The 26,356-nt window shown below is 36.1% G+C and overlaps 1 protein-coding gene across 2 annotated transcripts in view; it reads left to right on the forward strand.

Moving 5' to 3' along the window:
• Mmp16 (matrix metallopeptidase 16) overlaps positions 1 to 25,391 on the forward strand; it is a 236,855-nt gene extending 211,464 nt beyond the window's left edge. The window contains exons 9-11 of one of the 2 annotated variants that reach the window (XM_029533283.1): positions 11,381 to 11,531; positions 12,981 to 13,096; positions 17,423 to 25,391. In XM_029533283.1, coding sequence (XP_029389143.1) covers positions 11,381 to 11,531; positions 12,981 to 13,096; positions 17,423 to 17,757 — 602 coding nt within the window. In that variant the 3' untranslated portion in view covers positions 17,758 to 25,391. The remainder of the gene's footprint in view (positions 1 to 11,380; positions 11,532 to 12,980; positions 13,097 to 17,422) is intronic. The other variant, XM_021222087.2, reaches the window with a different exon arrangement.
• The last annotated feature ends 965 nt before the right edge of the window (positions 25,392 to 26,356 follow it).

Raw genomic sequence — 26,356 nt, forward strand, 5'->3', positions numbered from 1 at the left:
GGTCCCCAATGGAGGAGCTAGAGAAAGTACCCAAGGAGCTGAAGGGGTCTGCAACCCTATAGGTGGAACAACAATATGAACTAACCAGTACCCCCAGAGGTCGTGTCTCTATCTGCATATGTAGCATAAGATGGTCTAGTCTGCCATCATTGGGAAGAGAGGCCCCTTGGTCTTGCAAACTTTATATGCCCCATACAGGAGAAGAAGGGCTAAGAAGGGGAAGTGGGTGGGTAGGGGAGTGGGGGGAGGGTATAGGGGACTTTGGGGATAACATTTAAAATGTAAATGAAGTAAATAACTAATAAAAATGGGAAAAAAGAAATTTTCATTTATATGGAAGACTGTAATAAAAATAGACAGCAACAACTAGCTGACTTTAACCTAAGATAATAATTTACATGAATTAATTAAATTAATGTATATGTTAGATAGTTATATTAATTAATAAAATTTGAAAATGCATGCAATATGAATGTTTTAATTCTCTTCGTTTTAATGGTGTTAATCAGGATCATTTAATTACACAATAAAATTTAATACTTGATAACTAAAACGTTCCCTTAATATCATGCATTTAACCTTTAAATATTCAAGATTTATAATTTTAAAAACTTTTAATTTTCATTTATAATTCAATCTGACATTTTCTAGCATCTAGATTTTTCAATGTCTAAAAATTTCTATTTTCAAAATCTTTCACAACATCCTTTTATTTACACTTCCTAGGAGCTACTGACACTGGGTTAGGCAGTCAGAAAGTTTGTCAGAAAGGCTAGTAAACTTCTCAATGGAAGGTGCTTGTTTGTCTGATAGGACATTTTCTTCTAAAGGGAGATCTGAGCTTCACACTACAGGGACTACAACATCCGCATAGAATTTAGACTTATTTGATAATACTGTAGACTCTACAAAAACAAATCATTCAAAGGTCTTTATAAATTTAGATGTTTATTTATAAACTGCTGACAGATAGGTAAGAGAAATGTAACCATATCATAAACAATAAGAAAATATACATGTGCTGATTTAATGTTGATAGAGATATCTATAAATACATAGAGAAGAGGGGTAGGTAAATTCAACACCACCATATGTGATGGTTTGTATATGCTTGGTCCAGAGAGTAGCACTATTAGGAGGTATAGAATTGTTGGAGTAGGTGTGTCACTGTGGGCATGGGCTATAACACCTTATCCTAGCTTCCTGGATGACAGTCTTCTGCTAGCAGCCTTCAGATGAAGATGTAGAACTCTCAGCTCCTCCTGCACCATGCCTGTTCTGGACACTGCCATCCTCCGCACAGATGATAATGGGCTGAACCTCCAAACCCGTAAGCCAGCCCCAATTAAATGTTGTCATTATAAGAATTGCCTTGGTCTTGTTGTCTGTAAAACATCATGGGTGCAGTAAACTCCTAACTATAGATGCATTTAAAATCTGTGTCTTAGTCAGGGTTTCTATTCCTGTACAACATCATGACCAAGAAGCAAGTTGGGGAGGAAAGGGTTTATTCGGCTTACATTTCCAAACTGCTGTTGATCACCAAAGGATGCAGGACTGGAACTCAAGCAGGTCAGAAAGCAGGAACTGATGCAGAAGCCATGGAGGGATGTTCTTTACTGGCTTGCCTCNCCTGGCTTGCTCAGCCTGCTTTCTTATAGAATCCAAGACTACNAGCCCAGAGATGGTCCNACCCANAAGGGGTCTCCCCACCCTTGATCACTAATTGAGAAAATGCCCCACAGCTGGATCTCATGGAGGCACTTCCCCAACTAAAGCTCCTTTCTCTGTGATAACTCCAGCTGTGTCAAGTTGACACAAAGCTATCCAGTACAATCTGATTATTTCTATAACTCTGAGAAGTGTCAGTTTACACTAAAGTTAGAAAGTCCTCCACATACTGACCAAAGGACCTCAGAGCTTGTGCTTGATAGACTTGTTGTCCCCCACTACTACTTAACTTCAAAACTGTTAAATACTCTATTAACGAGCCCATGGCACCCTAACCACACACACACACACACACACACACACACACACACACACACACACACACACAAGTCTTTTTAGCAATATTTTAACCCCTTGAGGGTTTCTCACCAAATATATAGATATTGAACAGAAATTCAGCAAATAAATAATATATGCTGAGTTTTCCACAAATGTGCAATATTTTATTTATTTTAACCAATTCATTCATTAATCAAATAATTTACTTTACATCCTGACAGCATTTTCCCTCCTTCCTTTCCCCATGTTCTCCTCCCTTCCTCTTCAGAAAAGGCGAGGATTCCCAGGGATATGAACAAGCCTAGACATATCAAGTTGCAGTAAGACTAGTCACATCTTCAATGCCCACTAGACTAGGCAGCCCACTCAGGGGAAAGAGATCCAAAGGCAGGCAGCAGAGTCAAAGACAGCCCCTACTTCCGCTGTTAGAAGTCCTGCTTGAAGACCAAGCTGCACAACTGTTACTTATCTACAAAGGCCCTAAGTCGGTTGTATGAATGTTCTCTGGGTGGCAGTTCAGTCTTTTTGTTCCCTAATTGACTCTTTTTTCATGCTGTTTTTGACCACTCTGGCCCTTGTGATCCTTCCTCTCTCTTCCATGGGATTACCCAAGCTCCACCTAATGTTTGGCTGCGGGTCTGTGTATGTTTTCCTTAGTGCTGGGTGAAACTTCCATATAAAGATTAATATTTTTCTTTAAAGATGTGTAAAGAATTGTGTTGTGATTTTTGAGGGGGGTGGTGGTGTTGAATTTGTTTTAAAAGTAAAGTCTCACCCAAGTAACCTTAGCTGTCTTAGAACTCACTGTGTAGAAAAGACTGCCCACAAACTCACAGAGAAGTCTTTCTCTGTCTCCTGGGTGCTGCAACTAAGGCACATATAACTATGTTTGCCTCTGAGGTTTTGAGTTATGAAAATCAGACACTCCTCAATTTGTGTTTTTATCCCTTCTGTCCTTAGCTTTTCTTCTTGATACCTATGATCAGTTTTGTTTGTTTTAGATTTTTATCTTCTTTGAAAATGTGTTTCAAGAAAAATAAAATTGTATTACTCCCTATTCCTTTAGTCCCCTTACTTCTCCCAGATTCCTTCCCTTTAACATATTCCTCATCACTCTCGAGTTGACAGTTGTTATTCCATGCATATATGTAGTTTGGAAGCATTCCCAGAGTGAGAAACGTGTGTGTTGCCTTCCTGAGCAAACCTGCATGTCCTACTTCAGTGACCATCATAGGCTATAAACAAACAGAACGCAACTGGATAAGATCGATTATTCCCAAGAAATTCCCTGTGGCTTCTAATCTCTAACATCTTTTCTCCTATGATTTCTGGTTATCCCTTTTATTTATCCTACCTCTCTGCTTTATTTGGATTTATTGATACTGTATCTGCCTCCTCCAGGACAGTGTCAATAAGATCAATTTTTCCACTTCTACCTGAACATGCCAATATCATTTACGATATAGCAAAAGCCTTTATTCTGCATCACAGATCAATGGTAGCTATGAGAGTCAGGGATGTTGATGATAACTTATGCAAAAGGCTACCTGTTTCATAAGAAATAAAGTGAGCTGAATACACATCACTCAAACAGGCCATATCACCTCAGTTTTGTTATGTGAAATTCCTGAGTCATTAAGATGCAGAAGAAAGTAAGTAGTTGTTCTTAATAAACAAAAAGGAATGTAAGCACTGACACTTATTAAATTGATATTCCCTTGAATTTTGGACCTACCCAGAGGCAAGGTCATGGTTTCCCATAATGTTTCTGATCTATAACATACCATCCTATAAACCAACAGCAAATGCTGCTAAAGTTTTTGTTTGGTTTTGCTTTGTTATTTTCAAGGACATGTAAGTACATTAAAAATTGTATTGTTTAGTGTTTATTCCTAACAGGGAAAAAAAAATAGGAGTCATGGTCTTGTTCACTTAAAGCAGAATACTGATTATTCCTTTATATACATAAAAAATATTGAAACAATAGTAAAGCATTTACTTCATATATTTTTTTGTTTGTTTGCTTTTGTTTTTGTTTTTGAGACAGGGTTTCTCTGTGTAGCCTTGGCTGTTCTGGAACTCATTTTGTAGACCAGGTGGGCCTCTAACTCAGAAATCTGCCTGCCTCTGCCTCCCAAGTGCTGAAATTAAAGGCGTGTGCCACCACGCCCAGCCTTCATATATCTGTTAAGAAATATTCTGAGCTATCCCCCTAAACCTCAGACTTCACAGGTGTGATGACCCGAGTTTTAATTCTCAGAATCCATGCAAATCCTGATACCATACACAGAGCCCTGTACTCCAAATGCTTGCAGAATGAGGGTAGAAGAGATCAAGAAAATCATGGAAGCTTTCAGGCCAGCTAGCTGAGCACACACAGAGGGAAACAAGAGACTCTCTCAAATGAGGCAGAAGATGGGGAAGAACTTCTGAGGTTATTTCATGATCTGGCCTCAAGAGCCATTGCATGTGGATCCTGCTGCAATCACACATTTAAGCAAACATTCCCAAATGCATGCACAAGCATGATACATACATACAAACATGCATATCATCTGGGTAGACTGAATAGATGAAAAAAAGTTAATAGAATAGTTAATTTCAATTGAAAACATCAACATTTTGTTTTCTTGTAAGTTATTGTCTCGAGACATGCAGGTAAGATATAAATCAAAAATTTCTGTGAACACTTCATTCTCCGTGTATTTGCCCACTGTGAACATGGGTGAAGTGTGAGGAAATAATCATTAAAATAATAAAGTTAAAATCGTCTAATGTACATATTGTAAAATATAGAATGCCCCTGCTGGAGAGCCACAGCTGAGCTGAGGTGAGGAAAGGCTGCCTCTCAGTAGCAGACATGGAGGCATTGCAACCACAGGTTATTACCCTGTCAGACATGACAGGAAAGGGAAGGATGCTGGAAGTCTGAGCATAGGTTAGGAGAATGGGACCTTTAAAAGTTCTCTTCTGTTGTTTGAAGTCTTCCTCTTTAAATAGTGGAAAACATAGGGGCCCAAAATAGGCTGTGTGCTGTGAAACAGGGTTTTTTGGATTTTCCTTTTTCTTAATTTGTCAAAAATGTGATCTGGACATTAGGTGAGTCACTTACTTTTAATTTTCCTGATTTAAAATTATTGTCTTAGTCAGGGTTTCTATTCCTGCACAAACATCATGACCAAGAAGCAGTTTGGGGAGGAAAGGGTTTATTCAGCTTACATTTCCATACTGCTGTTGATCACCCAAGGATGCAGGACTGGAACTCAAGCAGGTCAGAAAGCAGGAGCTGATGCAGAAGCCATNGAGGGATGTTTTTACTGGCTTGCCTCCACTGGCTTGCTCAGTCCACTCTCTTATAGAACCCAAGACTACCAGCCCAGAGATGGGACCACCCACAAGGGGCCCTAATTGAGAAAATGCCTTACAGCTGGATCTCATGTAGGCATTTCCCCAACTGAAGCTCCTTTCTCTGTGATAACTCCAGCTGTGTCAAGTTGACACAAAGCTATCCAGTACAGAATTATCCTGCAGAAAATGTCTATCATATGTTGGCATTTCCCAACATATAGTTAAATATAACATCTACATGGATTTTCAACCAGTACTGATCTATGTTTGTGGCTCAGGTAGGTCATTCACTGTAATACTAAATTTCTAGCTTTACTGACAAGATTCAAAGTTGATAAATTCCACATTATTTACGTAGTCTCTATTGGATTTTTTTGTTAGATATTTGATCCTGTATATGATTCCTTTTGCAGCTTAAGCATGGTTCTTTGCACCAATAGTCATTTCTTCAGAACTTGAGAGTGTATAAGGTGCTGTATATGCCATGTTAATAATTTGTTTCTTGTGGTTTCTCACAGCTTTGAGTGGCTGTCAGCTTGCAAACCATTAACTAAGAAATATCATAAAGACAAAGGCTAGCCACTCTGGCAGCATAGCACATGTTATTCAGGCAGGGTGCTCCCACAGAAAAGATCAAAAGTAAATATTGAAGGGATCATCTTTTTGTAAGTAGCTCATACATCGTGTGAGGATAAGGTAAACAAATCATATTAAAAGGAGCCTTGCAAATTTGCAAATGAATATATATGTATATGTATATATATGAATGTGTATATGAATACATATACACACATATATGTGTACATTCATATATATATATATATATATGAATGTTTCTTGTGTTCGAATAAAATAGACTTTAGAAGAATTTTCTAATTGCCTTGAGAAATAAATGAAATAGAAACAACCTGAGGCAAGCTAGTAAGAAAGGAGAGTTGTGATAGTACAAGCAACAGAGTTGTCATCAAGTCCCTAAGGAAGCTGGCTAGAAGACAGCATAGTTCATTGGCTAAAAGCCAGGATGCTAATTCAAAGGCTTGGAGCCTCATACAGATGTTATACTTTGTATAGGATTTGGATACTCCAAGTTCATAAAGAAGCTGTCTCATTCTGTTAAAAGGAAAGCACAAGTGTGTTAATAGAGCTCCAGGGAGCAAAGACATGATAACCCACAGCACAGGAATTACACATATTCGCCTTGCTGTCTCTCTGGCAAAATCCTGTGTCTCATCCAGTCGCAGCTCAGTCCTTCCTTTATCCTACTCTCTTTCCTCTTTCAGTCCTGCTGCCTTACTCAGTCAATGCCTCCTCCTCAACCTTGTTTTGGTGTTGAAAGTGAAAACAGAGAATGAGGCAGGGAGTAATTGCTTTTAAAAGAGAAAAAGGAACAGCATTGTTATTGCTGACAATAGAAAGGGCCTTCAAGGGACAACTACTCCTAACAGAAGCAAGGTTTATTATGTGATCAATGGAATAAGTTTTATGTACCCTGCCTGAATGAAATTAATAAGAAGTTGGGTGGGAATGATTAATCATAATGATTAATCATAATTGCCAAGTTGACAACCTGGAATCCCCTTAGGAAAAGAAATTCAGTGAAGGGTTGGCTAAATTGTGTTCTTCATAAATTTCCCTAAAGGCATGTGTGTGGGGAGATGTCTGGATCACTTTTTAATGAATGTGAAAACACAAACCCTCTATGGGCAGCACCCTTTCCTGGAATTAAAGTTTGGACTGTGTAAGTATAGAGAGGGGCCTGAATACAGTGAGCATGCATTTGCTCACATCACTCTCTGCTCTTGACTGTGGATGTGATATGACTAACTGTTTCCTGTGCCTGGTTTCCCCATGATGGACTATAATCTGGAGTTGTGGGCTGAAATAAACCATTTCTCCCAAGTTGATTTTTATCACGATATTTGATCACAACAACTAAATGAAACTAGGAAACAGACCATAATGAGAAGCCAGCTTTTTGGTTGTAAGTTAACTGTGTAGAAAATCCTCCACAGTATATACTATTTGGTTTTCCAGAGCTACTGGTATTGGCATTAGGGAGACCCAGTCTTTTTCATCTGTGTCCCCTCTTTCACTATCTCTGTATCTCCGTTTTTGAAATCTCTATTATTTTAGACATCAGCATTGTGTCTTATTCCTCTTTTGCCTACTTTTCTCTATTTCTATAAGTGGTCCTTTTGTAAAAGACATTTCTTTTCAGAGGTCAAGTTGTAGTTTTTCCTTAACCTCTATATACTCTTCACATGGTCCTAAATTATCAAATGCCACTTAATGCTTATAACCTATAGATTATTATAATTTTACAGGCTTTACAGTTATGTCCTCTTGCTTGTTCATAGAGATGTACCACTAACATTTCACACTCCTAATTTGAATTGGCAGCTCTCACCCATCTCTAGTCTTATTTTTTATTCAATGATCCTCATATTCTCTTGTATATCTGCAAAAAGCATGACTTGAGAATAATCTATGATATTATCCTTCTTTCATCCAGTGGCCCAGTGATGCCCATCAATTCCAACTTCAAAACAGATCATGAGTACATTTCTTCTTTCCACTTCGATCACTTGCACTTTAGTTCAAACTGTGACACAACCATCTTATATAATTTGTAATTACTTCCTATATCTTTTAAAATAAAATCCAAACACAGATTGAATTCCCTGTCCTCACCTGTAACTTACCATCTCAGCTGCAACTGCTTTTTTGCTAACCAGATAGGAAACTTTGTCCTCCTACACCATTTGCTCTCAGTATTTCTTTTATGTAAAACAGACTTTACTTATCTAGTATCTTTGAATGCATATGTACATCAAGATTGAATAGATATTGTTATGAATTATGATCCCAACACTGGGAAGGTGATTTCCACGGGTATTTCCAGAGTGATCACTAGCCAGTCAGCTTAACCTACTTCACAAATCTGCAGGCCAAGGAGAAACCCTGTTTCATAAAGCAAGGTGGAAAGTTCCTAAGAAATGACAAATGATGTTGGTCTCTGCCCTCCATGTGTACATGCTTGTGCACACACGAGTGCAAATAACCCCTCAGACACCTGTACATGCATGCCTACCGAAGACTGAATGGCGATCTTAACTATATTCAGTAGAAATTTGCCCCTAATATTTCTCCATCCTAGTAATGACGTTTATTAAACATAAGCTATTTGTCTTCAGAGTTGTTTCTCTTTGTTACTTTGCCTGTTTTTAGGTTAGTTTTCCCCCTTGTCCCTTCACTAGACGATAAGCCTTATGAGATAGGGGATGTCAGCCTTGTTTACTCCTGTATCTTATGAGATAGGGGATGTCAGCCTTGTTTACTCCTGTATCTCTAGTGCCTACATCAGAAGATAGAGGAAATTAGTTATTGGATGGATTCATTTAGTTAGCTTATTCCTACAAAAGAGTGGTCTTCTTGTTTGTTTGGGTTTTTTTCTGTCTATAACATTAGGGAAAGACCCCAAACAATTTTCATGAAAATTAAAATTTATCAAGCTCCTTCCCTAAGCCTACCTTGAAGGCTTTACCAATGCCCTCCGAATATTGTAGAGCCCATTATGTTGGTTCTTAGTCATGTTTCCTTGATCCTTGTACTCCAGGGAGCTTTCAGTTCACAGATACTAAGTTCTCCTTGTTTCGATGCCTCTTCATGATAAATGTAGCATGAATGTTCTAATGTATTATAATCCTTGTCTGAGGGGAAATTGAAATTTTATAAAGACAAAGAATTCATAACATCTATTGATAATGACATCATCTCACTAATTTCTAAATCTCAACTCCAAGAGAAAATGGCTGGTCATAAAATTGTTCAGCAGAAAGGAGAGGGGAGGTAATTCTTTGAGGCAAAGTATATTTACCTACTTACACGTTAATATCTCAATATTACTAAAAGTGTACAGTACAGTCATTCCTAATCTGGCTTTTACAGAATTGATTTTGTGATGTGTAGTAGCGCCGTACCTTTTCACTGTGACAGAAATTCTGACAGATAACTTAAAGGAAGAAACCTGATTTTGACTTGTGCTTTCAATGCGATTTCAGTCCCTCCTGGAGAGAAGGAAAGGCAGAAAAGATAGAAGGACTGTGTGACAGTGCTATCAATACCTTGATGGGCAGGCAGAAGAGCAGAACAGGCCTGCCTCTCTAGTAACCAATATCAACACATCAGGCCCTATTCTTCGAAAGAACTAAAACCTTTAAGTTAGCAAGATGAGAACCCAGTGTTGAAAGCAGAAGCAACATTTATACTAAGAAAAAAGAAAGAAACATCAATATTAATGTGTTAATGGAGATACAATACATAAAATCCGAAAACAAGCTAGAGAGGGCAAAGAAACAACATAACATGTCTTTCTATGCGCTTATGGAAGAAACCACTTTAAGTGGTCACTTGAATCTACAGAAAGATTGAACATATCAATCGTGTTCTAATATTGTGAAGAGACACTATGACCACTACTCATTTGAGAATGAAAGACATTTACATTGGGGCTTGCAGTTTTAGGGCCTTAGTCCATTATCATCATGGCAGGAAACATGGTAGCATGCAGGCAGGTGTGGAGCTGGAGAAATAGCTGAGGGATTTACATCCTGATCCTCGGGGAAAAGGTCAAGAGGCACTGGGTCTGATATACATATTTTGAACCTCAAAGTCCACCCTCAGTCACACACCTTTTCCCAAAAGGCCACAACTACTCCAACACAGGCCACGCCTCCTAATTGTTCTAACAGTTTGCTACCTGAGAACTACACTTGTAAATTGTAAATCTATGGTGGTCACTTTCATCCAAAACACCACAGTGAAGAATCATTTAGTTGGTTGGAGTATTGATGACCCTAAAAGTGAAAGTCTTAGTTAAATGTCAAGTTAAAATTAACTTTCAGTGAAGTAAGAAATGGTTACTGTTGGGCAACCTTGCTATTAAGGTAGCAGTCTCCCATGATGGGATTGCTTTCTGAGCTCTGCATAAATTGGGGCATTTCCTTTCTCAGAGGATCTTCCCCATCTCTGCCTGTCCTTGTCTGGAGAATGTCCTTGAGCATTGATGCCTGGCCTTGTGTGGCCTTGTCTGAAAAGTGACCTTGTACAGAGCTCTCTGCAAGACTCCATAACTCAGCACACAATTCTCACTCTGGCTCCCCACCCACATGGTAATCAGTACCAGTCGGCCCTTCCTGCTCACTGGATGCCATGACCAGTTATCCCTTTCCTACCACTAAAAATGCTGTAACCCTAAAGCAATAAATATACCCTGTCTCTCAAACAATAAAGTAGACTTATCTCACTAAAGTCGTTATGAGTGCAGTATGCCAAAGGCAGTGATGTATGAGAGGTGTATTCTTTATAGTTTACAAATATCAACACAACTGACTAAAGTCAGCCTGTTTTTGTATATTACACGCTGCAATTTTGAACAGTTTAGGATTAATTTTATTTCTTTTCTTGAGGTAACCTGTAAGTTTTATAATTCTAAAAAGCACAGAGTCAAAATAGGAGAGCTTTGTTTAATGAAAGCTACTTGTAAATGCCTGTATAACAAAAAGAAAGGATCAACCAACTGGAAATGCTCACACAGAGTAGACGTTCTCATCACAAAATCGACTAGGTAGAGCATATAAAATACACAGGAACATGCTATGAGTTCATAGAAGTGGGATGTTTGATAATCCAGGGGAAGAATCTTTGGGTTAGAATGGTTTCCTTATGGCTTAGCTATAAATTTAATCTTTAAGTGAACACAAGATTTATACCATATTATTAAGTAGTAGTTCTATTTTATGTTTAGATTAACTTATATTTAGACTGTTTAGGTACTTATTCATTATATTTGTTTTTTGAAAAATCACTGATGTTTGAGCAAGAATGTCATTATTCTAAGTGTGACTATGACTGACTTATTTCCAGGAGCTTATGCATAGTAACTTAACATGCATAAAGCTGACAGGTATCTTGTAATTGAGGTTTTACTAATACATTCTATATCTACACTTATGTTAAACAGGCAACAAATACTGGGTGTTCAAAGACACAACTCTTCAACCTGGTTACCCTCACGACTTGATTACCCTTGGCAATGGAATTCCCCCTCATGGTATTGATTCTGCCATATGGTGGGAAGATGTGGGCAAAACCTATTTCTTCAAAGGTGACAGGTCAGTATGTCTGTGGTACACTCTTGACACACACGTTAGCAGTAAACTAATGATTGGAAAAATCACAGTTCCTACTCAGTGATAGACATTTACTGTGAATGATGTCATGTATGTGTATGACCAAGAGTTAGTATGACAGAAATATCGTCACAGTGTATGTTATATAGCATATTTACGATGACAATGTATTTACTACACTCACCTAATAGAATTGTTGCTTTCACTGCTGCTCTCTCACTGTTCCCATTGCTATTCTCCCATTCTCACTGCTGCTCTCTCACTGCTCCCATTGCTATTCTCCCATTCTCACTGCTCTCTCACTGCTCTCACTGCTGCACGCACTGCTCTCTCACTCTTTTCTCACTGCTCTCACTGTTACACTCATTGCTCTCTCTCTCTGCTGCATTCACTGCTCTCTCACTGATGTTCTCACTTCTGTTCCCTCACATACCTTTCATTTCACTCTCACTGCTCTCTCACTGCTGCACTCACTTCTGTTCTCTCACTGCTGCTCTCTCACTGCTCCCATTCTCACTGCTCTCATTGCTTTCTCACTGCTGCACTCATTGCTCTCTCACTGCTCTCTCACTGCTCTCACTGCTGCATTCACTGCTCTCTCACTGCTGCATTCACTTCTCTCTCACTGCTGCACTCACTTCTGTCTCACTGCTAAAATCATTGTTCTCTCTCTCTCTCTCTGCTGCATTCACTGCTCTCTCACTGGTGTTCTCACTTCTGTTCCCTCACATACCTTTCATTTCACTCTCACTGCTCTCTCACTGCTGCACTCACTTCTGTTCTCTCACTGCTCTCTCACTGCTGCTTTCTCACTGCTGGTCTCACTGCTTCTCTCACTACTAATCTCACTGCATCTCTCTCATTTTTGCTGTTCTTCTCATTTCTTACCTCAAATATTAAATTTTCATAAAGAACTTACTTTCAAATGCTTTAATATATAGCTTTATAATATTTTATGTGGTGTTCTCTTCATAGCTGATACTATTGCATCATTTCATATCTTCGTTGATGAACTTGTTTGTTGTTTATATCATTACATATCTAAAAATCCAATGTTAATAAAATCTAGAGCTTGTGTGTTTTGTTCAGGATTATATCAGGACCATGTACATGTTTATGTGTATGCATATGTATATCATTTTGGGTGGCATCCTTATGAATTTTTAGTCTACTTATATATTTTTAAGCACTTAGTATGATGACTAACTTTAAAATATTGAATAATATTTTACAATATGATGCATATGGATAATAATACATTGAAGAAGATACAGAATAATTTTATGTCAGTTGCTCCAATGATGGCAATCAGTAATTTTTTTTTTTTTTAAGATGGTAACAGGTGCACAGAAAGGAAGCATCATTTAGTAAAAATAGAAATACTTGCATGAGTGACTTTTTCATACATGTATTGTGATTGTCCAATTTTAGGTATTGGAGATATAGTGAAGAAATGAAAACCATGGACCCTGGTTACCCCAAGCCCATCACCATCTGGAAGGGGATCCCTGAATCACCTCAGGGAGCTTTCGTCCACAAAGAAAATGGTACACAGTACACACACTACTCAACTCCTAAGTTTTCTGTTTTAATATCACAGTTTGATGTTAAAACAATTACTTTGAAAATACCGTGCTAGAAGTATGAATTATTCATATTTATGATCGCTATTTATACTTAGTTTTGTGCTCCTTAGGAATTTACATTTAATTTATACTCTGAACCTCTTTAAATTTGATTTTTTATAATGATTTGATTTCATTAGAAGGAAACATAGATAGTAGTTTACTATTGAGAATTAAACACATTTTAGTAACCTGATAAACTCACCTATTAAAATTCCTGAAAATATAGTAATAAATATATGTGGAACAGGAATTCTTCCCAAAGACACTATCCTAAGTTCAACCAATTACAATAGCACTTTCTAGTAATTATGTTTAACTAAAGACACTCCTCAACACAATCAGGGTAGGTTGAATATATTGATATAATCATAAGAAACAATATAGAAGACACTATGTGTAATTATCATATATCAAAGAAGACAGAGAGTAAAATGTTTTCTCTCATTCACTCTTTAATTACTGGCAAAATTTGATGTTAAGAATCATCTCCTAATAATAATTTACTTTACTTAGTAAATTTAAAACTAAGTTACAGGTTTTAATGTTATTCCCAACTAAGTGTAATATGTCGCTTCTATTATCTAAATATTAAATTTAATTTTTCCTTTTCAGTCATGAAATATGACTTTCTGATGTCATATGAATGCTTCCTATGTATCAAGTACTATACATAAATTCATTTAATTGTACGGCTTCTTTACCAGGATTCATCTGTGCTAAATAACTTACTGCTGAACATAATGAACATATTTCTAAAACTTGATACTAAACCATTCAACCACTCTTAAATGTGCTCTAATATACTCTCTAAAACAAAACAAAACAAATCAAAGAAAACCAAAAGAGTTTACCAAACTTTCCGTATTGCTTTGACGTATTCAGTGACTCTGTTTTATCTTTCTAAATTTCTCACTTGGTGGAAACTAACTATAGTAATCAAAATTCTATTCACTCATACCAACTAAATTGTGTGATTTCTTCTTAGGCATCATTCTTCAACTGTATTTTAGACAGATTGAAATGTTTTTAACTGTCCTAAAACTATTACAGAAAATTAAACTCTCCTTAAATTTACTCCTATTTTCTATACAAATCAAATATTTATTTATGTTTACCGTTTTAGTTTAACTATATCCAAACTACTTTTCACATTTGTGTTTCATTTTGCAGTCCCTTGTTTACCTGTTAAAAGAACTCTGTTTCTTGGTTCTGTTGATTGGGTGTATTAATTATCCTCTTCACTATTCCCTGTTAAAATCTCCAAATACAATTCACACAGTTATTTTACAATATGCAATCTATCCATTAATACTTATTATGTGTTAATTAATTTTATCCAAGAAAACATTTAAGAAGAGAAAATAGATACATCTTATGTCAATAATGTGCCACTGAGGTAGATTGCCTTATTGCTTTGTGAGGCCAATACAATAGAAAATGTTCTCATAAGGTCCAATCTAATGAAAACAACATAAAGTACACTGCACAGTCATTGATTTCTCTCTTAAAAGTTTCCTCCTAAGAAGCATAACACCGGAATCGAAGAGGGCAGGTATTTCTTTGCAAGTGAACTGCTGAGGAGTTCATCAAATTATATGTCAGAAGTGAAGATAATAAACCAAAATTTTTACAGGTGAATAGTACAGAATCAAAATTTAACAAATGTTAGTTACAAAGATTTTAGACTTCCTCTTTTAACTCTACTGACTACTTTTACTCTAACAACTATATTTGGAAAGTGCAAATTCTGTTCCATGCTTGAAATCTGTTACTGTAATATATGAATTCTGGATGTGTCAATACGGAACCTTGCCTTTTTGTCCATTACCTCATAGTAACTTTTCTTTACTAGAAGTTAGAAGTGAAGACATTTATTGATGAGTCTCTCCTTTATAACCATTAGCAGTTCTCTCACCTACTTGGAACATCTAGTTATAAATCAATGTTATTTTTAATCTCTGATCATCTCATAGTCTGTTATTTGACAGGTGCTCAGGATTTCTCATCCAAACTTGCTGATTAAATATGTCAGTTCTCAACGGACTAATCGAACACGAGTTCTTCCACAGAATAGTTTGAATCTCTACACTCCTTTCATTTGGCAAGTTGCTATGACTGAAGACTCCTCTTCAAAATTAAAAGCCAAAACAGATTTTACAGAACTAAACAAAATAATTTCCAATATAACATAACCAATAATGACCTGAAATTCTTGAGATTGCAGAATTCTTTATTCCAAGTGTAGCACCTATCTAAGCAGTGGCATTTAAGAAGAAATATCATGTGTTTTACCTCCAGCTATGGACTGATGCTTAAGTCTGATTCAATAGTATTCACTGTGTTTGTCTCTGAATCTCAACATCTCTCAAAAATATAACAAAATTAATTCTTCTAAGTAGTGGAGCAGTTATAAATGTAAAAAAAAAAAAAAACAGTGCTTTTCTCAACTTAACATAGTAATAACATACAATCACACTCAACATTTGAATCCTTCGGTTGTAGCAGGAGTGTAAAAAATAAATTAATTTATAAAATAAAATAAAAAACAAAATAGATAGCACCCAAAATATATTTTTAAATTGGTACAGCATTTTTCTATTTTATTGTTGATTCTGTTTTACTCAAAAATAAGAATCAAATCTAAGTACCATAGTCACAAACATGGGTATGTGTCTGAAAATGTTGAAAATGTTTCTAAGAAAATCAACAAGTTTATGTATGTTAGAACTTAAAACATCTATTATGCCAGGAAGTAGTGGCACCTGCCTTTATTCCCAGTACTTGGGAGGAAGAGGCAGGCAGATTTCTGAGTTCGAAGCCAGCCTGGTCTACAGAGTGAGTTCCAGGACAGCCAGAGCTATACAGAGAAATCCTGTCTCAAAAAACAAACAAACAAACAAACAAACAAAAAACAGCAACAAAAAATCTATTATGTTGAAACACATTACTGAGGTATTTAAAACTTATATCAGTTCCTCATAGAGTAAATAGAAGTATCATTTGAATACTAAACATAGAATTATGATATCTTTTTTCTGTATTACTAAAACATTTAAAAATAATTTTTAAAATTCCACAAAGTATAGTTAGGTGGTAAAAATTTAGAATAAAATAAGTAAGCATCACATGCACACACACACACACACACACACACACACACACACACACACAAATGCAGAAAAGACAAAGCAGGCATAACCTACAGCTAGAAACGGGATCACTGCACAGCATGCTGCAATCACATGTTTGCTTGTTAAAATTCCCCACAGAGAAAAGGAAATCCTTTCATTCCATTGACTTGTCAAGATTTCTTATTCAAATAATAAAGGGGAAGTTCTTATTTAGGAAGAATGCAAAAGAGTTTAATGTTAAGATGTTGAGCAAATGCCCCGAGACTTGAATAGGTGAGAAACTTTTCAGTTGTGCATTGAAGATCCTCTTCAGTGTCACCTTCAGGATCACTGATTATCAGATTTTTCAAACAAATCAGCATTCTCTGATAAATGTCATGATTCTAATGTGAATTATATGATTGTAACCACATAAGCCAAAGAATGAGACCGTCCTTACATTGTACAATATCTAACCTTTCATCACCATCCCAAGTTGCCTATAAGTAGCATAAATTTCAGTCATAGATTTTCTTTTAAACATCAGAACATAGGAGCCAGTTTGATGCCACACATTTCACACATTTACACCACAAGCACTGGGGAGAATGAGGCAAAAAAAAAAAAAAAAAAAAACTTATTGCCCCGTGTTTGAGGCCAGTCTGCATTAGGACAGTTTGAGGTCCAGACTTAGACCCTTATTCAGAAAAGAGAGGGTGCATGGAGGAAGGGAAAGAAGGAAGGAAGGAAGGAAGGAAGGAAGGAAGGAAGGAAGGAAGGAAGGAAGGAGGGAGGGAGGGAGGGAGGGAGGGAGAGAGAGAGAGAGAGAGAGAGAGAGAGAGAGAGAGAGAGAGAGAGAGAGAGAGAAAGAAAGAAAGAAAGAAAGAAAGAAAGAAAGAAAGAAAGAAAGAAAAACAAAGAAAAGAGACAGAAGGGGGATAGAAAAAGAAAACAGACACAATCCCTGGATGATGCATGAACAGCCTTTGCAAGGTACTTGAGCTGATGACGTTTTTTTCCCCTTAGAATTGAAAGGGCTTAAGCTATTAAGCTACATGTTTTGAGAAGTTGCCTATTTCATTATCATCTATATGCATATATACGGTCACAAATGAGTGGTATGTTTTCTCTCCAGGCTTTACCTATTTCTACAAAGGAAAGGAGTATTGGAAATTCAACAACCAGATACTCAAGGTAGAACCTGGGTACCCAAGATCCATCCTCAAGGACTTTATGGGCTGTGATGGACCAATAGACCGAGATAAAGAAGGACTCAGCCCACCAGATGATGTAGACATTGTCATCAAACTGGACAACACAGCCAGCACTGTGAAAGCCATAGCTATTGTCATTCCCTGCATCTTGGCCTTATGCCTCCTTGTATTGGTTTACACTGTGTTCCAGTTCAAGCGGAAAGGAACACCCCGCCACATACTGTACTGTAAACGCTCTATGCAAGAGTGGGTGTGATGTAGGGATTTCTTTTTTCTTTCTTTTCTGGGAGTTTGTGGTAACTTGAGATTCAAGACAAGAGCTGTTATGCTGTTTCCTAGCTAGGAGCAGGCTTGTGGCAGCCTGATGGAGGCTGACCTTCCAAACCTAGATGGTTGCTGGTCCTGCACATGAGTGGAAATATAATCATGGAGAAGCTTCCGTGATGCACAGTATCTGCCGTTCTCCAGTCCTCTGTCTTTCTTTGTCATTCAGTTCTAGGCCTTTCCTCTGCACGCTCAATGCCCAGTAAAATTTCAGGATTAACTGAAGAAGAGGAAATATAGAAGAAAAGTTTCTTCTTAATTTTTTAAAAATACATTTCCTTCTGAAATCTGAGCCCATTTCTGGGAAAGAGAAAGAAAGAGAGAGAGAGAGAAAGAGAGAGAGAGAGAGAAAAAAGAGCAAATCAAAAAAACCTGTAGGTTTTTTTTGCTTTAAAGCAAAAGAAGAAAGAGTTTAAAAAACAACAAAATCCACTATTGAACTTTCAGGAAAGTGTGAAGATCCAAAACAGCTTTGTCTCCAAAGAAGATAGCTCTGTGACCACTATGGATAGTCTCCTGCACATCGTTTTGTCAGGTGGGAGATCTGGAACACATGCAGGACGCTAGACTGTTGGGACAGCCATTTTCCAACAAACAAGGGGCCAAAATATCTGCAATATAGTAACAGCCTTAATAATACATGCATTTTTCGTTTTCTACAGCTGTTCTCAACTATGTCCACACTGTATCATCACCTCCAAACTCATAGCTGTGTTCAAACAGGACCTTTCGGTTGTTTTGAAATATTTCTGAACCCCTTTCTGCCTCCTAACCCAGAATCATTGTGACGTTCTTCCCAGTTGTGTTAGGCCTTTGTCCCAGGCCGTCCGTTGGTCTGTCAGCAATACTCCGCGCAAAGCAGAGCAAGAAGCGTTGTGTCTCTGAAGTAAAGAAAGGGATGGTTATTTTATAAAGATATGTTACTCTTTAATACATCAGTGTAACCCTTTGAGAACTATCGGACCAGCTTACAGAGTCAGGATGATCAGTCTTGCAATCTGGTCATTTGTAGAACTGGCCAAAAAGGGGAAGCCATCGCAGGTTTGAGAAGTTCAGATTTGTAAAGCATACCTTACAATCCCATGTAATTCTTCAATGACTGACAGTACTGCATACATGCTTTTATAACAACCACAATGATGTGACTTGCCAAAACTTTTCTGGCAAATAAAAAAGATATTTTGTTTAACAGTATCTCATGAGAGTGAAATTTTATTTGAATAATTGGTTAGAAAAGTCTAAGCTTTTTCTTCGTCAGACATATTGTTTTTTTTTTTTTATTTAAAATCCACTGCATGAAATCACAGTTCGCCATAAAATATGCAGTTAGCATTGCTTGGTTAAGACTGAATTAAAATAATGACTCTGAGTCGCATGAATACCTTCCAATGCATTACCTATTGCATGTCAGCCATAGTTCTCAAAGGGTTGATGTGGCTTCTGGCATTGAGCCATCTATTTGATCACTGACAAAGCGAAGAGACACCAAAGCATCCCATTGTTGAGTGTAATTTGTCCTAACAGCAGTATTGTCATTCTCATGTGACCTGCAGAGCAGGATCATATCAATATTTTTTTCCTAGAGAAAAGTCAGCAACTGACAGACCTCTTTATTGATTTTAGAAGCTGCTTCTTGCAGTGAATGGCTTTGCAGCCACTGGGCTGTGAACTTATTAGAGATGGTCAGAAGGAAAGCACCCCATGAGTTAGACAATTGGCTTTGTGTGAAAGCCAGCTTTTGAGGGGATTAGCTTTTGAAACAATGAACAGCTTGCCTTGAACTTGATATTGATCTGTTGACTATCATTAACAACAACTTAAACACTGTCTTCTGTGAGAATTTTCCTTGAAGAGCCCTGTTCTGTGTCTTTGCCCTTTGACCTTTAACTTGCAAACTGGCACAAACTGAAGGAAATCTGGTGTCACTTCTCCACTGGATTGTGATTCTCTAAAACCTAGTAAATGAGCTGTTTCCTTCAAGTGGAGAGAGAGTTTTGGTAGTGGATCTGCAGGCGGCGCTTTGCTCTCTACATGCACACTCTGAATATGCCCTAGAGGTAGAGGTATTTTTTTTATTTTTTTTCTTTAATTTCAAGCTTAATTTCATCATTTTAGTAAAAATTACAAAAAAAAATAGGAAAAAAAAAAAACCTCAAATACTTGAATGGCCAGTGTGGCTTTTATATAAAGCAGGAATTTTATACTAGTGAAAATTTCTTACTCATTTGCTAACAATACCCATTTCCAGATGATTTTTAATGGGTGTAGGTATACATTCTTATTTGGAAATGGATAGTTTGGCTGCCTTGAATTTATATTTATACTCAACATAGCATGAAAGTTAGAATGCCTTTGGTTAAACTACATGTTTATGATTTGGTTGGGGACAACATTTTTAATCATGGGTGGCATGCTGAAAAGCTTGGCAGAATGGTGTTTCCTACAATCTGAGCATATTTTGTAAAACTAAGAAAAAGAAACAGGAAAGAGAAATGGCTTCATGGCTTCATAGTACTACATTATGCAATGCAGACTGTACTTCCACAAGACATTCAGGATTTTGAATGTGAGGGTCAATAACACAGGGAGGGCAAGGATCGGCACTGTAGCTCTACTTCAGTACTTCCTTTCTAGATGATGAGAATATTATAGTTAGTTATGACAGAGCATGGAGGACTGTATACATAAGCCTGTTTATACAGTGTTTGCTTGTTAGCGGGTTTAATCCTTTCAGGACCTTGATGTCAAGAAAAAATAAAAAAATGACTAGAAACGTTTTCTTTTTCTAATAATAGAAGTGAGTAACTGTAACCTTTTTGGGACATGTGCAAATCATCGAGGAACTCCATCAACATACATTGAACTTTTTTTTCTCTCAAAAATCCAAAAGAAAATCAATAAGCAATTTATTGCCTCCTTACTCATTCATCACACTACCCTGATTCATCTCAAGACTGTAAGTACCTAAGGGCTAGAAAATAATCGTAGTATTGAAAAGGGAAGAGTCTTTATTATGTTTCAATTCTGGTAAATATCATGGATATGATTTGGGTTTTGTTGCTTTGAATGTGAGAAGTCTAATGTACTGAAAATGGCTTCTATGTCTACTATCTTGATTGGGACCACTGTAAGATCAAAAGTGATAAGAAATAAGTAGAATGTGATCAAAAGCATTGGGCTTCCTTTGTTCACCATATGCCAGGCACTTCATTCATATGACTCCTGACTTTTCATATGCTTGGGATTTGTATTTAAAAATAAGGTAATGCTAAAGAAATCACGAAAATGATCAGTGATGAAAATAGCAATTAATATTTTTTAATGAAGTTATTAGGATTGAGACCATAATGCAAGCTTAATATCAGTGAAAGTCACCCAATCAAGTTTTTTCTGTAACCTCTAAATGAGTAACTCAGACCTACTGTTTCCAAAAATGAAATGAAAACATATTCGTATTCATAAACTAGTTCATCTGTTTCACTATTTTCATTATTTCAACAAATATGAAGACAACTGTAAACCAGTTAATGGAATTTACATAAAATAATTTTCAAGTTTACAATTTCTGGTAAATACTGTTTTCCTGTATATAATTAGTCAGACTAAGTGAAATATTAAGATAGGTGATCAGTTTGACTTCTTTATAAAGCAGTAATTCCACATCAGTACTGTAGATAAAGTTGTGATTTTAGGTAATTGTTAACTCATCTGAGAACAAAGTTTCTGCAGAGATGGTTATAAAAGCAAGTGAAAACAGATGTTCATTGCCATGGCAAGGTTATAGGACTCAATTGGTATACAATAGATGTTTCTAACAAATACAGCTTTGTTACTAATCAGTTAGCAAGGCTTTTCTGAATCACATGTAACAAGTTACCTAGTAAAGATCACTGAGAGGCAATTACTAAGTAATTAAAAATAGAGACAAAATTACTGAAACAAGAAAGCATTACCTTTATTACTCAAGCTGCCTACAATCCCTTTCATCAGCATGTAATTTGGCTCTTCAAAGTCTGTACATGTAATTTTATTTCATTTCTGTGAATTAACCAATTAGAATGCAATGTAGTTGATAAGAGTATTGCCCACGTCTACTGCTCAGTGTGATATCTGGATGAGGGTGTATATACTGGGTTCCAGGAAGTATAATGTAATATTCTCAAGTTCTCCATGTTGTATTTATATTCTAATTATGGCACAAATTCAGACTCCTGTCACGTGGGTCTTACAATTGATTAACTGGTGTGCCCATATTAATTTAACTCAATGTGCTATTTGAAGAGGAATAGAATAGATGTTATTACTTGAATAGATATGTTTAAAAAAGTCATGAAAATAATCATTTTCTTTTTTTAGGTATTTGGTATTTATTTCCCAAAACAAATAAAAGCAATGATTTGCTGATAGTTTTGAACCTGTGAGATTGTAGCATATAATTCAATAAGCCTGGGGATGGCAAGCAAGTGTTTACAGTAATCGCAGCCAAATGTTCAAGTTTTGATAACATAAGAGCATATTCCAAGCTGTCAAAGACACAGCATAACATTTAAACCACAAGTGTGACATTCCGATGAACTATCACAAAGAGCTGTAAATATAATCTCCACTAATCTATGATAACAATGAAGAGGTCCAGCAACTTATTGGTATAATCTGACTATTCCTTATAATGGCAGTGACTTCCACAATACTGATTTATATCAAGTACAGTAAACAAGTGCCAGAGGCTAGAAGTCTAAATGACAGTTTTTCTGTTGCCTAAGAAGAAAGTTTAAATGAATCTCTTCTAAAGGTTGAACTTAGTAATAAAGAAACTAACATGAGAGGAGAATACCACACTGTTGATATGAAAGCTACATTTCATAAATAGAGTGAGCAGGGGAGAGGGATAAAATGAATCTTTTGTAAAATATAAAGTCATGTTCTAGCATTCTGTAATATTACAACTGAAAGATTTCCTACAGCACAGATGAAAAAAAAAAGCATAGAAATTGAAACGTCAAGCCCCTCACACCAGGAATGAGTACATAATTTACCAATGTATATACTTAATCAGTGCCCATTAGATGTCACCTGTGTAAACACAGGTACTCATCCATTGCCTCATAGACCCATTATATTAAAAGTTAAAAGTATTCACTCAGTAACCGCAGTCAAAACGATGTTAGAACTCTGTGGGGGGGAAAAAGCCATTTCCCTAGGATATAAATTTACCTCAGTAATCATATAATATAAACACTTGGCATGGTAGCAAAGGTTGCCTTAGTGTTCCAGTCTGATCTAACAGTAGACTCCGTCGATAATGTACCACTCACATTATTTCTTGTGTCTTACTATTGGTGTAAATTTGAGTTGATTTTGAAATATTTCTGGTCATATCAAGAACATCTAATTATCAATGTCTTCTTCGATATGTCTACACTGAAATATGATCCAACAGTATAGAAAGCCTAGAATGAACACTGACTTGACACAGTCACAGAAATTCAGGAAAAATAATCACTGGTTGTATTTCACAATTGCCACCAATTTTTGGTAAAACCCAGAAATAGCAGCTTTCAATGTCTAAATACAGCTATTGACTGGTAACAGAACATGACATGCATCAATTCTTTAAAATAAATTAAGTTTTTTTTCTAAGTAGTGATAGAGAGGTATGAGGAGTTTAGTGATGTAACAAAAGCTTCACCTGCATTTGTAATGAATGCTTTTTAAGGGAAATGGGACAAAATCAATAACTTGTGATCAGTACATCATAAGCATAAATAACTATATATGGAGGGCATTTATATATGGAGAGATCTGAGATTCTATGTCTTTCAACTAAAAAAGAAGTAAGTCTTTTTTTATAATATAAGGCTGTTCTTATATTAACATAGAATGAATTATTTTATTCAGATGTGAGGTCTATGTGTCATTCCATGAAAGGGCACACTGGGCCCTTGAGGAATGCACACAACAAGCTAGAGTGTTGTGCTGATTCTCATGACATGTCCATGTGCTCTGCCACAGAGCTAGATTTGTATGCCCTTAAGAAGGGACGAAATTATCAAATATAAGCATAACTCTTTCCAATTAGGCCACTTAGCTTCATAGTAAATATCACTTAATATTTTTTTTTCTCAATGAGGAAATGGAAAGATAGAATACTGAGAAAGAATAAAAGATACAACAACAAAAAAGAAAAACATTTTGGCCAACAAAGACATTTCTACAGTTTCTTTCACCTGTTTTGCTCATTAAAAGAAAATTGCATAAGGACTTCTTTGTAGTACTTGACAGGAAGCTAGACTGGATCCCAGGAATAATACCATAGGACTTTTAACATGGGCCATTTTATACTTGCCTCAAATAGTATGAAGTTTGGTGAGATGTGACATGAAAGGATGCTTTTCCCTAGGATTGGCTACGGTGCTGCTTGTACTTGGCATCTTTTATGAATATTTGTTGCTATGTTGGGCTGTCTTGCCAGTATACTGATAAATAAAGCCTTGTGTGCACTATCTATTTGAAGTCACTAGAATGCATGTTTTGTTTCCTTTCATGTGATACCAATTGTAGCTCATTCCCTTTCTATATTCCCGCAGCCCACTTGTTAGTATAAAACCTACTTTAATTGAATGGTTTTGTTAGTAATACAAGTATTACCCAATGTAAATGTCTTCCTTTCTTTTACTACACTGAGATATCAGAAGCCACAGTGTCTCCTAATTTCTTGCTTCTTATGTATTCCTTTGTTCATGTAAAATTAGGATTTTAGTTACGATAGTCATTTCCCTTTTTTATATAAGATAAGAAATCCATTATTCCTTTCTATACACATAAATACAATTTTTTACAGTCAAATAAACATGGGTAACAATCGAAAGTGAGGATCAGAATTTTCTGCCTTCTTTCTGAGATCATTATTTGATTCCTTTCAGTCACCAATTTTTTACCCCTAATTTTGCTAATATTTAATAAATCATATTTTATTTCTTCTCTTTTTAAAAACCACAATTTAGTAGCACTGTATAGTATAGTTGGAATCCTGAAGAAATGTCTTTGTTTTTCAATATTTTCCTTCCATAAATTACATGAAAAACATAGTCTTTATCAGAATCCAAACTCTCTCATGGGCTTATATTTTTATAGAGCTCTTCCCCTTAGAATGCTAAGTATAATTGCTGTTGTTTGGTGATAAGACAGCTATGAAAAATTATTTTGGAAAAATGTACCTAATATAAATATACAGTACGATAAATATTACGATATAGTGTTTAAGTACATCAGGAGGACATGAATGTCTAAAGACTTGACTCTTTGGAATATTTCCCTTCCGGGGTATATCACATATGTAAGAAAGACATAGAGTAGAAGAATGGGGTTTGTTACAGCAGTGGCTTCTCCTGCACTGGCTATGTCTGCATCAGCATTTCTTTTGTAGACCTCTATTTTCAGGGGCTTTAGAGACTTGGTCATAGAAAATTGTGTAAAGTGTAAAAGTCTTGAAAGACCTTTTTTTCTTACATGTTATCTAATTTTAAACAAATATATTTTGGTTTTTATATTGTTGAAAGTAAATGGATGGAGTTTGTTAGTTTAATTTTGTGCTAATATAAACTTCTAATAAGCTTGATTTTTAATAAAAACATAAAATATAATTAGCTCATAGTCTAATTTTTTTAAATGAGTCAGATATTCTTGACATTGAAAAATTTGCTAGCTTGATCAGTGTGGTAATTATCTTCAAGATGTTTCAAGACTTGGATACGTGTTGTTATCATTACTCCAACAAGTGGATCAGTATGACTGACAATAAATATAGGTAGATGATATCTATATAAGCTATCTAGTAACATATATTTGGGACTATATAGTATATTATATATATATATATATATATATATATATATATATATATATATATGAATGACACATTAAGGGAAAGAAGCTCCTGTCAATTATCAAATAAATACCATATATTTTTTTAAGAATTGCACAGACATTTAACTTTCAGAGTCCAAATGAGATACAAGCAATTGCAGAGGAAAGTTGTTGTCCCCTGGGTAAACAAAACCATTATCCAGCTTCCTATGAAAATCACCTTTCATTTGTATAGTGTGGATATTAGAAATGAAAACAGTAAAAGTAAATTGAGATTTATAAAATGACAACAGGCTGTGAAGCAGAGAGAAAGGCCAGGAAATTAGGAATTAGGCCATTTGAGCCATGGTTTCAGTTAGAGGGTATGTGAAAATCTAACCTTGATTTTCTGAGATGCTTACTTTGTACTGGACATTTTCTCACTAAGACTTTCATTCCATGTAGTTTTCCATGTACAAGGCATGAAATGATACATTTATTTTCTCCATGAATTTTATGGGTTGAATGTTTTGAATTTGCCCACACAGGATTGCCTTTACTCCATATTAAATTTGGCATATTTTTTTTTTCCTGATTGCTTCTACTGACAAACACAAAGCTTGTTTGTGTGCAAATAAAAGGCTAAATAAAATGGTGCTAAAGTGTATTATGACTGTCAGATATAA

Source organism: Mus pahari, chromosome 22 (genome assembly GCF_900095145.1).
Source record: "Mus pahari chromosome 22, PAHARI_EIJ_v1.1, whole genome shotgun sequence".
Classification (NCBI taxonomy): Eukaryota; Metazoa; Chordata; class Mammalia; order Rodentia; family Muridae; genus Mus; species Mus pahari.